Below are 18,807 nucleotides of genomic sequence, written 5' to 3'. Positions count from 1 at the left end.
TATTATTCAGTAGAAAGTTTATACCCGATTTTATCGCTGCGAAAGCCGTGCAATGCTGTTTCTAGAGGAAATGAGAGTCGGTAAGGACTAATTTATTGAAATCGCAAGCATAAGTTCGCGAACTGAGGCTAATCGGTCGCATAACCCTAAAAGAATAACCTGCTTGCCCTGAGCAAATATGCTCCACTTTTCGACACTGCACAATAGACATAGTCCCACGTACAATCTTTTTTTCTCGTCCATTCGAATTCAAAGAACTTGACAACACGCTACAAGAAGCTCGGGAAGTTCCCGGAGGAGCTTATTTACTTTCAATGGAGAAGATATGATTATAAAGGATGGAGTGGAATGTGAATAGAAGAGAACAGTCTCACTATTTAGTCGAACCAGAAGCAGCCTCGGTGATGCCAACCGACATTGTGTTATCTCAAACGCAGGAGCCGTTCCTTCTGTACAGCAGTCGATCTCTCTTCACCAACAAGAGGTTTTCTGCTTTGCGAGTATTAATACAAAAACCGAGTTCAGATTCTTCGTCTTTTAAACGTTAAACGTGATTATATGAATATTAAACAAATAGTTTAAGAAGTTGCACAATCTCATCACCTGCAACTTGGCCTCTGATTGACTGTCAATGTAAGCAAGGAGGTCTTCTTGCTTCATCAGTGCTTCGTACAAAGCCTGCCCATGCATTCATGGCATAAGGAACCTTAATGAAAGTGTAATATTCGGGAACGTGAAATATAAGTCTGCTTTACTTCCCGAACCAGCATAATTATGGAGAATACGCATCAATACCTTTTTCGTGGAAATAAGCTCTGCTTCTAATGCATCTACTCGGCAAATCGCCGCATTGAGAAGCTCCTCCTTCTGATATGGCATTTCGTGAGGTTTCGCCTGTAGCATCTCTACCTTGTCCTCGACTTCGCCCAACCTTTTCCAAACAGATGAGAGGAGGTCCATCTTTGAGAAGCTCGGTGCAGGTGAAGGGGGACGATGGATTTCCTCTCTGGGTCCGACCATGTTGGGATCTGGAATATCACTGGCATTACTACCGGAAGTGTTGCTGGGAAGAAGCTTCCGCGTGACTCGGGACACAACCAAGTGCATGAGAGTAGTTATATGGATAAAGAATGCCAGAATCATAGCCCAAACACGAGCAGGGATGCCAGATGGAGATGCTGCTTCTGCAGGTGAGGCAGATGTCCCTGTATAGGATTTCGACAGCTATGATCAGTTGAAGAAAATGTATTCTGCAGGTAAAGTATGCCTATGGGCCCTGATGATTCAGAAAGACCTTATCGCCGGAGCACAATTATTCTAGACTGTCAAAGCGCATATTTTGTATAAATATCTTCATATCAGATTAACCTCTTAGAGATCATATTCTGAAATTAAAACTTACAAATAAAATGCAAAATTTACTTATTATGAGTTGAATTAAATTAAGATCTTATCCATTCGATAGCGCCAAATATTTCCTACCTGAAGAAGCATGTAGCTTTTGAAGGGGTACCCGTTTCTCGCATGCTGTGTCCACAACCTTGTCGATCATAGGAACATATTCATCGTACTCCGAGAAAGCATCACCATAGCTTGCCTTATTTATTGTCCTCACCTACGAAAACATCAAAGAAGAAAGGAGACGAATTAGGGATCCTGCTCTTGGAGTATATTCAGTCCTAGTAGCCGTAACTGGAGAATGCATTTGAAGATAGAGAAAAGGATCATGCTAGATCTCCACATTGAGAACGAGAGAGAGAATTCCAAAATTTTCGTTCGCTGCATACTAATGCATACTTCTTCGGAGACTGGAGTCAATTTTGGAAGTAAATAGCTCCTGGTTGCTTTTGGAGAAGCAATTTCTTCCACTTCAGATCCTGACTCTGCAGTCGATGTATCGCTATTTTTCATCTGTATCAACCGAAATATCATGCGTGAAATTAGTTAATAAGTGACTTCATTGTAATCCTAAATTTTAGATGATATGTTAAAATGCAGTTCTAACTGAACGTACCATGGGACGACATGGCTTCTCACAAGCAATAATTTTTCCTTCAGAATTTGTTACCGTCACTATCTGTCTGGAGCACTGCGCTTCACCACCAAGAACCATCTAATAGCAGACAAAACAGTATTTCATTCAAGCAATAGTTGCATAAGGCCTACGAAGGTCAAAGCAGGTTGTTCAGTGCTTTATCCGAAAATATCACCGATCAGAGTACGGACCTTTAAGATCTTGGGGTCTTTCCACGGGCCTTTATCAGACCTTAGACAGCCACCCTCCTCGATACAGGTACAGCTACCACCAAGAAATTCTGGTAATTCTCTATCCAAACCAAAACAAAGCTTTAAATCACATAATTGACTCGGAGTATAACCAACATAGTATGATGAGGAGATTTCTGTACGAAATGAAACATTGGGAAACTTGATAACCTCGCATCAATTGCTTCAAGCAATTTGTTTTGGTACTTATTACCAAGAACCTGAATGAAAATCTCATATATCAGTACATCAGTAGAATGTTTATACAAATCAGGTGCCTTTATCTTTTGTTGGGCAACAAAGGAATAACAGTTTCCGTGACTATCTTAGACATACATGAATTTTTGCAGTTGTCCTCGGATCAAGAAAAGACCTGATCGTGCTCCACAGCAGCTTGAAACCGGGACCAGCATTAATGATAAACATTCTGAAGAGAGTCTGGAGAACAGAAAGATTAAAAAGATGAAAAATGTTCTCTTGTCATGAGGAAGAAGAACATTACAAGATCATCTCCCTGCACATACTTCAGGGTAGTTGTCGCCATCAATCTTCTGCAGTCGCATGATTAGTTCTCGAGCAGATTTTGTTAGATTCTTAAGACCCTAAAAGCAAAAGGTTAATATGATCAAATAGGCATGGAAATGAAAGCAGATCATAACTACGTAGGAAAAAACAGTACATGATTAAGGACATACCACTCCCTGGACGTCTAAAATTGTCGTACTTGAATCTATGTGTCTCTTCGCAGCAATTGAACAGGCGGGAAACTTGATTGCAAAACTCTTTTCAAACTCTCGGACGTGGTACCTGATATATCTGTCCATGGTAGTAACTAACATGAGCTTGTTAGCATCAACTTTTCCCAGCCCTTCAATATAAACAGGCCTGCCCTCTTTGTCAACACCGTGATAACCTTGAGGGTAGTACTGTAGAACTTCATTTAACTCAGCAAACTCAAAATCCTGGAAATATGAAAATAAAAGCACAATCATAAGCATCCAAATATTGATGGAAATAGATATTTAGAAAGTTAAAATAGCATAGATTTCTGTATGAAACATAAGTACCTCCAAAATTGTGTCCGTGCCAAACTCTTTCCTCCATTGAATCATGTCAGCCCACATGCATTTTGCTCTCTCTATGTCAAACTTCCTTGCCTTCAGGAATCTAAAAGGAAAAGATGCTGACAGTAAGAGCGAAATACCAATAAACAAGAATATTATGATGCCTGCCAACTCTCTAGCATTTTACAAGACTTTTAAACTGCATTTGGAATTACCTCCAATGAAGAGCAGGGTCTCTGTAAAGATTTCTTTTTTTACACAATAAGAATTACAATATGACCCCAGGAAGATAGATGGTTTGCTCTCACTCTTTTCATTAACTTTTTAAACTTTTCGATTAATAAGAGACCAATTGCAGGGCATATGCATTACGCATAAACGCAGTGCTTCCTTTTATGCAACAAAACTAATAACAACTTGAGATAGTAGGTAAACCTCAGCAACATGTGATAGTCATCATGTCTAGATGGCAGCAACCCATCAGAGAGAAGCGTGTGTCGAAATGCATCCACTGCCTGCAGCTCCTTGATATCTCGAACATCCTCAATCGAAACGGAACTAAGCCGATTGTCACTCTTCCTTCGGCCCTTTTTCTTGAGGGAGCGTCTAAATTTAGTAGATGCACTTATAGCTTTCTTCTTCAGATTCCCGATCTTTGTCTTACGGTCATCCTCCGAAGTCTCAAAATCTGACCTGCGTTCTTTTCGTTCGTCATGACTGGAGAAGCCCTCGAAGCCTTCAGTCATTGGCGAAACATCCAGTTAACATCATCAAGATAAACCATAATTCCATAGCCTTCTAAATTCCAGATGCCAAATAGCAATCAACACCCGACGGTGTGGAACAATTTCATGTAATCATATAGAAAGTCGCTAGATATTACCTCTATATCTAAACCAGGATCAGAATATATGTCAGCATTGCTTAATAATTGTATAACCAGATATCCAACTTCCCCATGTGTATGAATTGTTCCGCAGACCGAGTTGTTGCAAAATTCTTAAGTAATGAGCCAGTAATAGACAAGCTTGCTCTAGGAAACACCTCGCTTTCATATCGGTGCAGTTCAAAAGACATGAGTAGAAAGAATTATCTAGAAGAAGATTGACCAATGCTGCTTCCTCTTTCCAACGAATCTCACCAGAACAACCAACCGGTGAATGATTCAATCTCATTCTCAATGATCCAAATAAACAAAACTCTAGGAACGGATTACCGCTTCGTCAAATGAAGAACAACACAGAGCACACCGGACAAATTTCGCGAGCCTAGTACCCGGTACCGGCCAAATCTAACTCTCTTAGCAGTTTACATGATGACATCTACAGAGCAAGCAGAGGAAGAGTAACGCCCGAGCACAGAGAGAGGAATTCAGCAAAGCAGGCGCATTTCAAAGCAACGAAAGCGGTGAAGAGACGAGCAATGGACTCACACGGACGAGCGAAACGATCCACTGGGCCGGACATGATCGACGACTGCCCGAACGCTCTTTCAGACCGATCAACGGATCAAAGCTTCGGGGGGAATGGGGAATGAGTCAGCGGCACTCAAAGGGAGAGGTGGCGTTGGCGTGTCTTCAGTCTCACGCTGCTCACGAGCTGGAGAAAGAGAGACGGTGAATTGCGCTGCGAGAGGGAAGTGAATGGGGGAGAGGGGTGGGAGGGGAGAGCTATGGCGAAGAAGACAGTGAGCAGTGAGCAGAGGAGAGGGAGCAACCGACGTAGAGAGAGAGAGAGAGGACGATGACGCCGCGACAGAATGCGTGATGGTCTCTCCTCTGCATATGCGTGAGTCTACCGGTTTTTATATACGGGCATTTACAGCGGTGGGCCCCGTTCGGGTGTCCGATATGTGTAGGCCCGGCGGATGCACCCTTTTGGCAATCCATAGCGGGTCCCACTCAGGGGCGTCATTACTTTGGTGCACGTTCCCGGGAGCAGCTACTGTTTCAATGTTTCCCTGGAGGTCGAACTCTCCTTGCCCCCAAGCGTACGCCGCCTTGGCGGGAGATGTTTGACATCGTTAGGCTTCTATTTTAGCTTTATTTGATTTAAATTCAATTTAATTAATAATGATTAATAAAATAAAACTGATAGTATCGGTTGCTATTAGTTTACTAAATTTAATAAATTAAGTTACATTTTTTTTTAATAACGAACATCGCATGATTAATCTCATGATTGATTCACGTGAATACCATGTAAGTCCAAGAGACATGCAATCAAGTCATAATACAGTGCATGTGGAACAATAAAGAGTATTTTAATCGGTATTTCATGGGATGCATAATTTCGAAAAAACCAATTACATTATCAACTCGACGGACTCGATCCCTCATTACATTTGTTTCCGATCGAATAACATCAAAATCATTGTTGCACCGGTTCAATTCATGCGTAACCTGGTCCATTCATGCGGATCTTACTGCATAACTAGCTCACCTAGAGACACACATGATGTCTTTTTTCGCAAATTCCGGGGTGTTCACAATCATGTTCTTGGTCCCCCTCGAGGTCGATGGTAATGATTAATGGACAAGCAGCGGTTCAAGATTTGTTTAAAGAACAAACAGAAGTGAGGATTAAGCAAAGTTCACTTAATTAATCGCTGTGAACAACCCATATCATGATTGCCCTGAACACGCTTAGTTGAGCACAATTATGTACATTGCCTACCAAATTATATTTTGATCCAATGGCCCTTTTAAACTTCATCAGCATTTTCTTCCTCGAAGCACCGCCTCACTTCACGGGCCACCTTCGACATGGTAGCCCTAGTCCCCTGAATTGATCATGATAAGTTCAAGGAAAGGAAACCGAGACCCACGATGGGCAAGTTCAGTAGAAACCCCCTGGAATCATATATTCAGAATTATACAGTTCCTGAGTTCGATATTATGATAATAACAGCTGGGAGATTTGTCTATACATGTACATACATATACATATTCACAATCTTGCTACATACATATTACATATTACACATATATATATATATATGCAAGGGGCGGTGGACATGATTGATCACTGACGAGGCATCCTCGGTGGCTCCAAATAATTGTCCTTATGTACAGTTTCAGCTCTAGTAACTGGGAACAAAAAACAAAGTAAACTTGTTAGTTCAGGAACAAGTGAGAGCTCTGGTAACAAGTACGTTTTGACAATGAGAGCACGGAAAAAAGACAGCGAGACCTAGCATCGTGTCATGTAAAGTTCCTCTTAGCTCGGAGTTGACTCAGTTTGTCCCTCCATTGAGCTGCAACGACAGAGAGTAAGTTTTGACCGAATAAATTGAAAGATCAGCATGCTAACATATGAATAAGCTGATATGCTCTGATCTAATTACATAATCAAAACTACCACCACTCTGTAGAGAAATACGAATAAGTCTCATATCAGCTATCAAGTTATGGTGCTTTTCACATGCATGATTCCCTTTCCTTATAATCTCGAGCAATCTTTTGTATGTCCACAATTTTGCAAATCGGTTGACAGAGCTCTAGTCCAAACAGACCCTACATTGCAAGAGTTTTCCAATACCGTATATACAAGGACCAATCTTGACAACATTGGGATAATATGACCCACCAACTTGTTCATTTGTGCAGACTTCATAAAATGGCCATTGAGAAAACAAGATTCCACCTTCTGGATAATAAGAACGGAGGTGGCAAAATTAGTAGTCGGAATTCTGTCAAGTTGACATACCAGCATCTCTATAACGTTCCTCAACAGCAGCTATTAGCATGTTGCGCACAAGATTGAACTCTTTTGTCTCAATGCATGGCTGGCCACTGGGCCTGCAACCAATTAATCGTCAATCAATCATTATATCATGCAAGAGCAGCCAACATATTGACAACCCATATTATTAATTATTCACTAGTCGTCTGTCACTCGTACAAAGCTTAAAATATACACATTGACCCAGTAACAAACTGATTCCATTTAAATACACAGCTAATGGTACATACCTATCAAGCTCTGTGAATAATAAGCCGTCTGACGCAGGAGATTGTGCTGACAGTTTTCCAGATTCAATAACCCTCATCCCGTCACTATAGGCTAAGTACTTGTTAACTTGTATTGGCACCTAAAATGACGTGGTAGGGAAAATTAAGTTGCAGAGTATGGACCAAAAAAAATTGACGACACCCACAAATGAGACCACGTTTAGAAAAACGAAATCACCACTATGTACTATGCAACAAATTAAAATTATGGCTGAATATCTAACATGAGAAGAAGAATGTAATTCTCTCTATGCAGTCCAAGTGATCTAATCGAGTTTAGCAGAAACTGAATTGAATCTGTCTTCACTCTGTTGTCAGTGTACTATATAGGCACTTCATAACCAAATAAATCCAACAAGGATTTTACCTTGCATCTAACTGCAATATTAATGGCATCTGAAGGACGAAGGTCAAAGCTGACACAATCTGTTTTATCACCCACCTGTCACCACATCCAATTAGTGTAGCAAAGACATTCAAATTAAGACTGACATTAACGATTCCCTTAAAAGCTTCTCCTCAAATTATGGAAATGGAGATGCATAATAATTGTGATGAAGTGCAATCTGTAGCAACTATTACCTTCGTAAGGTATAGTTGAGCAAAGTAAGCCTCGTGGACTCTTTTAGTAACTCTGACAAGTTTGACCTGTGGATATGAACGAGTGACACTTGAAAAATTATTACTGCTCACTGACAGAGTCGAGCAAAGAATTGGAGACATGAATATACCTCATAGCCCATCTTGTCAATCATCTCTTTCACGACTTGATACAGGGTTGGTCTAGCCTAAAACCACAAAATTCAAAAGACCATCAGCTCCCCAATCTACTATGCATGACCAAAGAACACAAGTACAGATGCAGTTGATCGAGAGAGAGGAAAGAAAGGGCCAAACATACGATCTGAACATTGCGCACTGCAGCCATGAGCAAAACACTCGGCATCTCCACTGCAATCCAGGGATATATATGACATATATTACTATGAAAGGGAAAAAGAGAAATTTGCAGGAGCTAAAGCGTTCTAATGAAATGCAAAACAATGCACTTACAAACAATTATTGGAAGAAGGAGACCAGTTCCATCCTCCATCTTCAGCACTATTGCAGGATGAGGAGCATAATCGGGTAAATGTCCTCCTTGGGGGTTATTATGGACACATCTCAAATGCCGACCATCCCGCATTTTTATCATGAAACCATCTGCTCCACTCTTCACCTCAACTATACATACCACAGTGGTACAAATACATTAGGCATGTACTCGGAACATAATACATTGCAACACAGACTACGATATTGCAAACATTGAACCATGCATTACAATTTTATTTATTTATTTATAGCAATTGCATAGCAATCTGCTATAATCTACGGACTCCATTTAATTAAAAAAGAAAACGACTGGCAAGGGATCAGAGCATACCAGCTTCAACGATACTGGAATTGACATAATCTTCATCGTGTTCATTGAAATTCTCGGCCATGCTTCCATTTCCATCTGATGATGAACTGAAACTACATTGCGGTGCCTTGCGCCTCCGAGCCACCAACCACCGGATAACACCACCGTCAGTCCTCTGCCTAAAGGACATTCTGCATCCCCACAATTCACTCCTGAGGAGCCTGGGCTTCAACAAAGGGCCATTCACCGGCACGGAGTAAACTCCAGCCTGTTTAGCACGGATCGGGCAAATAACTGGTCCTTGCAGAGACCCCATACCGCCTTCTTCTTCAAAAACTACAACAGACAAAATCAACAGTCGATCTTAAGAAGATTTATTAAAAATAAGCAAGAGAAATTTAGCTTATACGCCAAAAACACGAGCCCGTGATTCGGACACATCAGGGGAAGCTGGAATAAGACTGAAGCTGGTAAAGCAAACAAACAGACACCAAATTCAAATCCCAACTACCCCTAATCGGATAACTCCACAGCACAAGGAAACTGGCGGGAGTTGAAACATCAGCTCACCGACAGCCAAAACCCGTTACCTAACAGCTCACGCTCCAACTAATACCTCAAACCAATCAACAGACAAGGAAATTCACCCGATCATCCCGAACACAACCACTCCAGCATCCCGATTATTCCCACATCTTAACTGAACCCAACGATCGCGGCACAGCAAGTGCAAGAGTATGAGGAGAACTGTGAGACGCACCTCCGACTGAACCAGGCTACTGAACTGATCCCGAGTTCCCGCTCAGATTCCCCGAGAACCAAGCATTCAAATCAGACTGGACGGCGATCGGCGTGCTGACACTTCTCCAGGGGGTGGAATCGGATCGGAGGGCGGTGAGGCTGAGGGGTGGAAGGCGGGGAAGCTGAGACTGATGAAACTGATAGGAATCGGAAGTGAAGGACGGACGAAGTATTGGATAGGAGAGATGGCAGAAGAGGCGAGAGGATAAGAAAGATTCTTCACTTCCTTCTCCCTCTGATGATGATGATGATGATGTTAGTAATAGCAGAAGAAAGAAGAAATTAATTTTAATATTTATATTTAAGAAAGGAAATTGGGGCCTACTGAAGCAAATCCTTTTCAGTGGGGGAGCTGTCGTCAATTGCAGTATGTCGGAATGACGTTTATGCCCCCTCATCGACGTGTCAATGGCATTTCTATCCTTTTCCCATTAATGGATTTTTTCAAAGGTGAATATAGAAAAGAGAAAGTGTAGTAATGTTGGCCGCTGGGGATCTTCCCAGTGGGAGTGGTGGCCGAAGAGGAGGCCCCCACTCCACAAATCAAGGGGGCTCTTAATTCCGAGATCCCCCACAATACGTAGGGTAAGGGGCCTCCTTATCGGTCATCGACACCAATGTTGAGGTCGTCGGTGGCCTCAGAGGTCGTGGATGACCTTGCTAGTCAATGCAATAGCCAAAGGGTAAGTATCGTCCCCTAAAACGCTATGGTCCTCGCTGGTGATTGCCTTTTTTTCATTTTTTAATTTCCAAAATATCTTTTATTATTCTATGAAATAAAAAAATGACATATCATTATATATGCAAGTATGTCATCAGATAATATGTTACGTTAGTAAAATCATGAATGTTGAGTTTCATATTTCAAAAGGAGGAGTCACTTGTTTTTTACAAAATGTTAGTGGGCGCATGTAGAATTTTATGAAAAAAGATACGGTATTTTTGTAAGATTATTATTATTATTATTATTTGTAGTAGTAAAGTAGTAGAAGATTTACCTGCCCTTTTCTGGAGGGCAGTCATCCAGTGGAAAAAAAAAAAAGAAAAGGGCATTCCTGACCATTGAGGAAGAGCTGGCGAAAGGACTTGACCAGAATGCCCTTTCCCTCAGCGGACAAGAACAAAAAAGGCTGCCGGCGGCCGAGAATTACAAGACTCTTAGATGAGCGCCACGTGGGCACTTATTCACTGGGATGGTCTGGATAAGGCTCCTCTCTCCCCTCTCAAGAAAAAGAAAAAAAAAAAAAGTTTCTCTGTGTCCTTCTCCAGAATATCAATTTTCATGTCTCTTCCACTCTTTTCTTGCCAAAATCAAAATATTTAAAGTAATTCCATTCGATATATATCGGCCATTTTATTTTTCCACTCTTCTAAATAAATATAAATTTCTAGAGAAATTAGATGATAGATTTTCAAGTTTTATAATAGATAATAAATATTATCAAATGAAAATATTTGAAGCTACCTTTAAAATCAGTACATTTAAGACAGTTTAATTATTTGGTAGAGCATTTAGTGTTGCTTGACTTACAAGGAAACCTTGCGCCCAAAACATGTTGATAGAGTCATCGTGGATTATTTCAAGTGCTTCGCTACTTCTTCTTAAGTTCAAATATTGTAAATTGAGATTAAAAAAAATATATATATTTCTTAGTGGACAAGCTTGAATCGAATCTGAATTGGCCCGCATTATTTAGACTTCAAAGTACAATAGTTTATGAAAATAAAACGTGCAGATAAGCTAAAAAATGAAACTTAGCACTCAAACTCAACTTTGGTTGGCCTCCACATTTTTCAATTATTTTATTTAATTTCACAAATCATTAGGCCAAGAATTTGTCTAGATCTTCTGATACATGATTGAGCTCATATACTTGATTTTGACGGATTCTGGTTTACCCGCGTATAAACAGAGTTGTTGGCATGTGATTGCATATAAATTTGGTCGTAACGTGGTTAATTTATTGGTAAGTGGTCGATTTGTCTTAGTCTTGATCTAGAAAAAATGGTAAGTGACATATATAATATTTCAATTTTACTCTTCTAGGGAACTGCTGCGAATAAAATATCTAAACTTTAGAGAGCGACCCCTTAACAATTCAAAAGGTCGGCTCAGCCGATGGCAAAGAAAAGAACAAAAAATTATCAATCGTGGAAAATGGGGAATTTTTGACACATGTGGGACCAGAAATAGGAATGGGAAAATGCCCCACAGGAAGAATCTCCCCTCATATTTTCTATTACCCGCATAGATATTTAATTTCAGAAGAATCTAAAAAATTTGATCCCTCTCTGAAAATATCTTATATCTATCAAAAAGTGTCAATGGTTGAAATCACATAGCCATGGTTAACATGACAATCGGAGTTAGAAACAAAGGCTTCGTTATGAAATTGGGCGGTGGTAATATATAAATCAAATGCACAATTTTAGTAAATTAAACAAATGAAAGAAAGGAATTACTGTAAAATGCGACAATTTTAAGTAGATTTTATATGTAAGAAAACATATAGATACAGTAGTTATTATTTGTCTTATGTAATTAGCCTTTGAAAGAAAGGAATTATTGTAAGAGTTGATTCAAACGGTTCACGCTTGTTCCGCCTAAGTAAAATTCTAGATATCATGATTCACACCGAAAAAAAGTAGCTCCAATATGTTACTATTGATTGAATATCAAAATATAAATCCCATAGGTATTTGAAAAAGAAGTACCTATTTTATTGTCTAATTTACTATTTTAATGTTTTTGGGCCTTTACGCCTAAAATGAATTAGTATCATTGTCGAAACCCGCAAAATATATATCTATATATAGATACTATAGTTATTATTTATCTTATGTAAGTAACTCCAATAGATTACTATTGATTAAGTACTAAAATATATAGATCCTATAGGTATTTAAAAAAGAATTACATATTTTATTTTCTAATTTACTATTTTAATCTTTTTGGCTTTTTGCAGCTATATTAATTTTTTTTTCCAATTTTCATTTGTGTTTCTTTTTTGAAATATTAAGCTAAAAACATGAAATTTTGGAAAGTAATTGATGAAGCGAGTTTTAAGGAAAAATTATCTTTTTATTTGTAACTAGTGTGGAGCACCCGCACTATGCCTCAGGAGAAAAATTCAAATTCTTGTGATTAAATTATATGAATATATCTCATTATATATCAGGAATATATAGTTTATTCAATATTTATGATGTGATCTTTCTATTTGGAGTATATAAAATAAAATTATTTGTACTAATACGATAAATATAGACTAGTATCCTTAATAGAAAATATAATACTATAACATGCGTCATATACACATAATCAGAACACTTTATCAGAATATGTATAACATCTTCTTTTTTGATATTTTATTATCGTAATATGTATAGATCTTACTAAGTAATCGTATCTTGCTATTTTTCTAGCTATTTCAACGAATTAACTAATTTGTTAAATTGGATACACATAAAATACTTTCATATGTATTATTAGAGTTTGGTAAAACATAACATTTAAGGTCATAATCTTTATATAATGATTTTCTTATTAAAATGAATAAATCAAGATATTGAATTGTAATATTTTCTATTTCATATATTAAAATATATATTTATTATTATTCATCTTTAACTGTCAAATATGAATGTTCCCCACATAATTAGCTTTTAAGAACTAAAGTTTACTCTTTGATTATAAATTGCACATATTTACACACAATATTTTTCTTCTTTCTTCTTTTTATGAATTTCATCACCACCTAATATTTCTTAGTCTACTGTAAGTGAGATTGAACAAAAGAAAAAGAATATTGGGACCCATAAAATGATTTGAGGACCTTTTACTTTTTCTTTTACTTTTTTGGGTTAAAAGAATCAGCACCGAATTAACGAGGGGAAACCAACAGTGCCAATGCTATTCAATGCTCCTTATAATACATTTGATTGATTATAATCTCTTTAATATAAAAAAGAAGAGCCTAAAAAATCTCAGCTTGACAGCTGTCTCAGCAAAAAAAGAGTTTTAGTTTTATAAGATAAGAAGAGCACCTGTCTTGGGAGGGGAATCTATTGGTGAAATTATGGGTTGATGTTAATTGGTAATTAACACCACAACAACGAAGAGGAGTGATTGGTAATTCAAACCCCATTCTCTCCTTTGTTGGTAAGTTCCATTAGTCCCTCTTTAGTTTGGCCTCTGTCATCTATATTGATTAAATTGCAGATGGCTAGGACCGGTTGGTGTTAATATGCCATCTTTTCTAATTGTATCTCCATTTATTCAAGGATCTATTGTTCATTGCTTTTATGTTTCATTACACTTCCTGTACAATGGTTCTGTTGATTGAAATTTTTTCAATGAATTTGTTGATCGAAGTTTAGTTTTTATCAAATAATGGGAATGTTAGAGCCTCTCATTAGTGGAATGTCTACTTAGAGTACATTTTACTAGATATCTATCTTGAGGATCAAGGTAGTCTTATTCTGAGATTGCCAATGTATAGTCTACGTATTGTTTGCAAATTATAGTCAAACAAGGAGGTGACATACGCGTTGCGCGGGTACGTGAAAATAGTTAAATTTATTGAGAATCTTTTTTTTATGAAATGTAATGCTTTTAATATTTATTTCTTAAGAAATCAGGAAATCCAAAAGGCTTGATAGCAAAATGCCAAAGCCTAAGATGGTCAACTATGAGGATGTCTTTCAACCATAATATCTCCATAGAGAGGAAACCAAGGATCCAAGCTTTTCTCAACTTGCATTCTCCATTATATAAATTAATTACTTATATATATATATATATATATATATATATATATTAGCTTTTCGATGGATTTACTTGAACGACGACTATTCCGATGTTAGAGCTTGAGAAGATGGAAATGGAGAAGCTGATTAGGAGAAATGGAAAGCCTAAAATTTATATACCAGAGCAAGTTAATCGACCGGTGGGGCCCAGTTGCGAAAAATTATCTCGCGAAATAGGTGCGATTGTAAGGCAGTTTGCCCCGGTGAGAGTCAATGGTTGGACAGAAATTCCTGAAACCGAGAAGAATGTCCTTAACAAGCGAGTATTGGTAAGCCTATATTACAATGATATAGAACTGCTTGCAATATATTTCCATTTAAAGACACCGAACCTAAAATAAATCATTATATATATATATATATATATATATCGAGTAATATGATTGTGAAATTGAATGACAACGCCATTAATTCAGATAGTGCCTACCCATCTGCAATTTTTCTTATTTAGATAGTCTTTTTCTCCTTGAATTTAGTTACCTTTAATTTTGTTTATCTATTTACTTTTATCAGCCTCCACTTTTCTAGAGAATGTTCTTGCTAGCATTTTAAGATTGTTCCTTGGATGGGTCGGTGCTTATGTTCTTTTTCCAATTATATTGTAAGCAGTTCTTATGATATATTTGTTTAGGTTCACAGGGCGTGAAAAATGATCCTGAGGTTCCACATGGCTAAGCACCTGCCTTTTTAGTCCTTTTCATTCAAGTCAGTCCCTTTTTGGTCGTTTTCATTCAAGTAAGATCTAAGTAGATGATTGTTGTAGTGATGGAACAGTGATATAGAAGTTTTTATTTTAAACTGCAAGCTCCTTTCTCTTTGTGAACTTATATCCTGCCACTAAATTTTTTTTTTTTACATGTGGATTATTTTTAGATCTTACATGTGGATTATCTTTAGGCTAGGGTCGATATTGAGTGGGACTTGAAGCATGTTAAAGATTGTGTCAATGAGATGATGTCTGATCGCTATTAAGAGTTTCGAGCTCGTTGCCACAAGCACTACAATAAGTGTGGTAGAGGACAAGCAGGGAGAGCGAACCCAATCAAGCATTTTGTCGGTAGGCTTGAAGACTGGTTGTGGTTGTGTGATCATTTTGATTCTCAGCCTTTTAAGGTGAATATTATTTTGTTGATATGTCGTAAAAGTACCTACCTAGATGTGTATCTCGTGTTGCCACTAACCTCTCTTCGACAGGATCATTCAAGTAGAGCTTGTATGAATCGAGGGAAGTTGAAGTTTGTTCATAGAAGAGGCAGCCAAAGCTTTGTGGCTGCACGTTATGAGTTGGTATGTTGATGTAAATACTTTTACTCTAGTTTCTTTCTTCTTCTTCTTTTTTTTTTTTTGTATAGTATCATACCATGTATAAGAGGTATATATGTGAATGCAGGGTTGCGACCGAATTCAACTGTACAAGGAGGTTTATCAAGGTAAAAAATGGTTGGGCAGCTGAAGGTGCTCGAGAGAGATATGTGAGTTCCTTATTTTCTGCTGAAATGCTATAAAACGATTTATTTTCTGTCATAGGCAACATATTTAGTGCAAAACAAAATCATATAGGTCATTACCTGCTCTGGTTATAGATGGGAATATGTGCAGCTCTGTTCGTTTGTAGGAATCGATGGTGAGCTTACAGAGAAACGTGGCAGATGGTGAGGAAGGAATGACTGAGGCTGAGATTTCGCAATTATACTTGGCCGCAGATCAGGTTACGTGCCTGGACTTTGGTCGGGGAACCAAGCCCCATCCTCGATCTAAGAACTGCTGCAGTGATGCTCATTCGACTGCTCAGCTGCAAGCAAAACTTGAGGAGCAGCAAGAGAAGTTTGACGCGCAGCAAAAACAGATCGATTGGCTACAGAAAATTGTGGAGAAGTTGATGGGTGACCAAGCAGATTTTGGTGATTATTCGACTTCTTCAGCCCATAGTAAGTTCACCCTTCCTGACCTACTTATCCTTCACATTTTACTTGAAGCTGTATTAAGTTGAATTTGAACAATCTGGTAAATTATTAATATGTGATGGGCAATTTGATCTTCATACAAAGTTGGAGTTTAAAGTTAAAATTTGATCTTCATATTAAAGTTGGAGCAATTTGATCTATCTTCATATTTTTTTTGTTATGACGTAGTTCTGCAGACATGCTCCTTTCGTTTAAGTTTTTCTTCTTCATACATTCAGATTTTGATCTTCACAGGGCGAGCAAATAATTACCACTCACCTTGGCCTTAATGCTAGCATATTAGAGTAGTTGCATCCTGATTTTGGAATGCTTCTGTTTTCAACTTGTAGTTCACATGCTCCTTTCTTTCAACTCGGAAATTGGTTCAGTTACTTTACTCAATTTTTTTAAGCTGTATCAAATGCAGAAATAGAGTTATCTCATTGCTGCAGATTGACTAGTCTGCAAGGAGACGCTTGAGGAGCTTCGCGGGACCGACTTTTTCATCTTTTTGGAGGACACTGGGGTAGACAGGGAGGTCTTGCTTTGTGAGATGACCCTTACCTAAATGATTTAGCTTTGTCATATTTTGGGATTTGGTTGATATTTGGGTTACTTTATGACTTGTGAATGCTTGATAGTCCCTAATGAAACTACATTTTGTATTAAAAATCATATTCTAAATATTTTGCTAGCAAACTATTGGAAAGGTTGATGTGGTATTGGATTCATTTTTTTTTTATTAACGTTGCAAGGTTTTGCATGAAAAATATTATGGAGGTGCAATTGGTGCAGCGAGCTGTAAAATCTTTATCTTTAACAACTAATACCTTCATTAGTTGTTATATGTATTCTTAGAGATGACCTACAGCAACTAATATGCATTTTAACAACCCAAATTTACATCTTTGCAAACCAACGCATGGTTGTAGAAGGTTAGATCATCTGCAACTAATTGTAGTTTGGTTTTTTAGAAAATTAGCCACCAATATGGTAGTAGCTAATAGTTACCCTAAAATCATCTTAAAGCAACCGAATTGGACAAGTAGCAACTACAATTTCAAATTTATTACAACTATGATATAATTGTTAAAAGTCCTATCTTCAACAGCTCATCTTTGTCTTAGTTGCAAAAAAAATTGCATTTAGCAACTAAACATGTATTTAGTCGTCAGAGCTTTTAGCTACTTCACTGTTGCAACAGCTGTGCCACGAAAAATATATTAGTTGCTACAGGATTTGGCAACTAACTCTGGATCTTTGGCAACTAATAGTTTTATTTGCTAAATAACTTAATTACTGTAGTGAGCTTAGTTAAAATTTGAAATCTTATTTAGCCATACACTCTTCTATTATTTGGCAAAAGCGCCAAAATTACTTTTGTTTCTCATTGTTTGCTTATAATAGTATGAAATAATAGGAAGAAAAAGAATTTACCGACTATTGATGCATAAAAAGAAAAAAAGCTAGCAATTGCACCGTTCAATTCTTTTGCACTTTCATATATAGGATTAAGTTTTTTTCTTTTTTGATTATTAAAATCAATTTTGTTTACAATATATAACAAACAATTATTTTTGAGGAATATGTGATAGAGGACAAGTTTACAAACAAGAAAAAGTTGAGAATAATCTTAAATTAAAAAAAAGGTTTAGAATAAACATAGAAAAATAGCAAAATATTGAGATTAAAAGCGATTTTCAACCTACCATTTTATCATAAAATATTAATAAACAATCCGTGCATGTAAAAACAAACTACTTTGGTATTGTTAATTTGCAAATATATATATTTCTTATATATGATTCTACAAACATATAATTTCTTTTATTTTTAAATCAAAATCATCATGTTATTATTATTTCTTCGATTATATAATTTATTGAATAATCAAACTAACAAATTCTTGAATATTTTAGTTAAACGCAATAATTATCATGATTCATGATGAGCATAACAAAACCGCAATAAGGCGCTGGTATTTAATATAACATAATTTGTTTCTAATTCATTTATTACTTCATGAAGCCCTTATTTATGTGAGAATATGTTAATTTAACCCTTTATGACTTTATTCTAATGTAAAATTTAGTCAGTTTTACTATATTATATACACAGAAACACACACATATATATATAGATAATATTACTCTGCATGTTCTTAGGAATTTGAAGTACTTACCCTAAGCACGACATATTGCAAGGTAATTGACAAATGGAAATTTTTTTTTATGAAATCTTTCCAAATGCAATGATCCTTGAACCAAATAATTTCTTGATTCGAAGATCAACTCAATTGAAATAGTGAAGGAAAGTATGCGTATGGAAAGCAATTCGATTATTTACATAGTGATGATCAATTAAATGCCCAAGCCAAATTTTGTGTAATGTCAGTCATTCTCCCATGTTAAGATGTCGATAATTGTCAGTTAGTACATAGGAAAAGGCGAAAATAATAATATTGATAAATTTGTATTTTAAAGGAAAAACAAGATTAGTTGGTTTTAA

The 18,807-nt window shown here is 37.2% G+C and overlaps 3 protein-coding genes across 7 annotated transcripts; 1 reads left to right on the top strand and 2 right to left on the bottom strand.

Moving 5' to 3' along the window:
* Positions 1-141: 141 nt before the first annotated feature.
* LOC116213151 (phosphatidylinositol/phosphatidylcholine transfer protein SFH8-like) lies at positions 142-5,116 on the bottom strand. Of its 2 annotated transcripts, XM_031547990.1 has the most exons (14): positions 4,762-5,116; positions 3,765-4,065; positions 3,333-3,432; positions 2,961-3,227; positions 2,790-2,867; positions 2,602-2,703; positions 2,437-2,486; positions 2,227-2,326; positions 2,015-2,113; positions 1,798-1,911; positions 1,483-1,615; positions 796-1,205; positions 604-678; positions 142-489 (listed from the first exon to the last, which is right to left on the bottom strand). In XM_031547990.1, the coding sequence occupies exons 1-14, from the start codon at positions 4,793-4,795 to the stop codon at positions 472-474; spliced, it is 1,881 nt and encodes a 626-aa protein (XP_031403850.1). In that variant the 5' UTR covers positions 4,796-5,116; the 3' UTR covers positions 142-471. The 2 variants fall into 2 exon arrangements, with proteins under 2 accessions (XP_031403850.1, XP_031403851.1); XM_031547991.1 differs by lacking the exon at positions 2,437-2,486 and having other exon boundaries at positions 2,639-2,703.
* Positions 5,117-6,165: 1,049 nt separating this feature from the next.
* On the bottom strand, positions 6,166-9,815 carry LOC116213155 (bifunctional nuclease 2-like). The gene is made up of 11 exons (XM_031547998.1): positions 9,507-9,815; positions 8,768-9,082; positions 8,395-8,565; positions 8,243-8,292; positions 8,073-8,129; positions 7,924-7,989; positions 7,709-7,783; positions 7,303-7,421; positions 7,037-7,128; positions 6,521-6,584; positions 6,166-6,417 (listed from the first exon to the last, which is right to left on the bottom strand). Exons 2-10 carry the CDS (start codon positions 9,060-9,062, stop codon positions 6,532-6,534), a joined length of 978 nt encoding a protein of 325 aa, XP_031403858.1. The 5' UTR covers positions 9,063-9,082; positions 9,507-9,815; the 3' UTR covers positions 6,166-6,417; positions 6,521-6,531.
* Positions 9,816-15,702: 5,887 nt separating this feature from the next.
* LOC116213307 lies at positions 15,703-17,041 on the top strand. Of its 4 annotated transcripts, none has more exons than XM_031548190.1 (3): positions 15,703-15,828; positions 15,972-16,284; positions 16,752-17,041. In XM_031548190.1, exons 1-3 carry the CDS (start codon positions 15,718-15,720, stop codon positions 16,754-16,756), a joined length of 429 nt encoding a protein of 142 aa, XP_031404050.1. In that variant the 5' UTR covers positions 15,703-15,717; the 3' UTR covers positions 16,757-17,041. The 4 variants fall into 4 exon arrangements, with proteins under 4 accessions (XP_031404050.1, XP_031404047.1, XP_031404052.1 ...); XM_031548187.1 differs by having other exon boundaries at positions 16,727-17,041; XM_031548192.1 differs by having other exon boundaries at positions 15,755-15,828; positions 15,956-16,284; positions 16,727-17,041.
* The last annotated feature ends 1,766 nt before the right edge of the window (positions 17,042-18,807 follow it).

The sequence above is a fragment of the Punica granatum genome, chromosome 7 (genome assembly GCF_007655135.1).
Source record: "Punica granatum isolate Tunisia-2019 chromosome 7, ASM765513v2, whole genome shotgun sequence".
Lineage (NCBI taxonomy): Eukaryota > Viridiplantae > Streptophyta > Magnoliopsida > Myrtales > Lythraceae > Punica > Punica granatum.
This window is presented reverse-complemented; position numbering and strand designations above follow the sequence as displayed.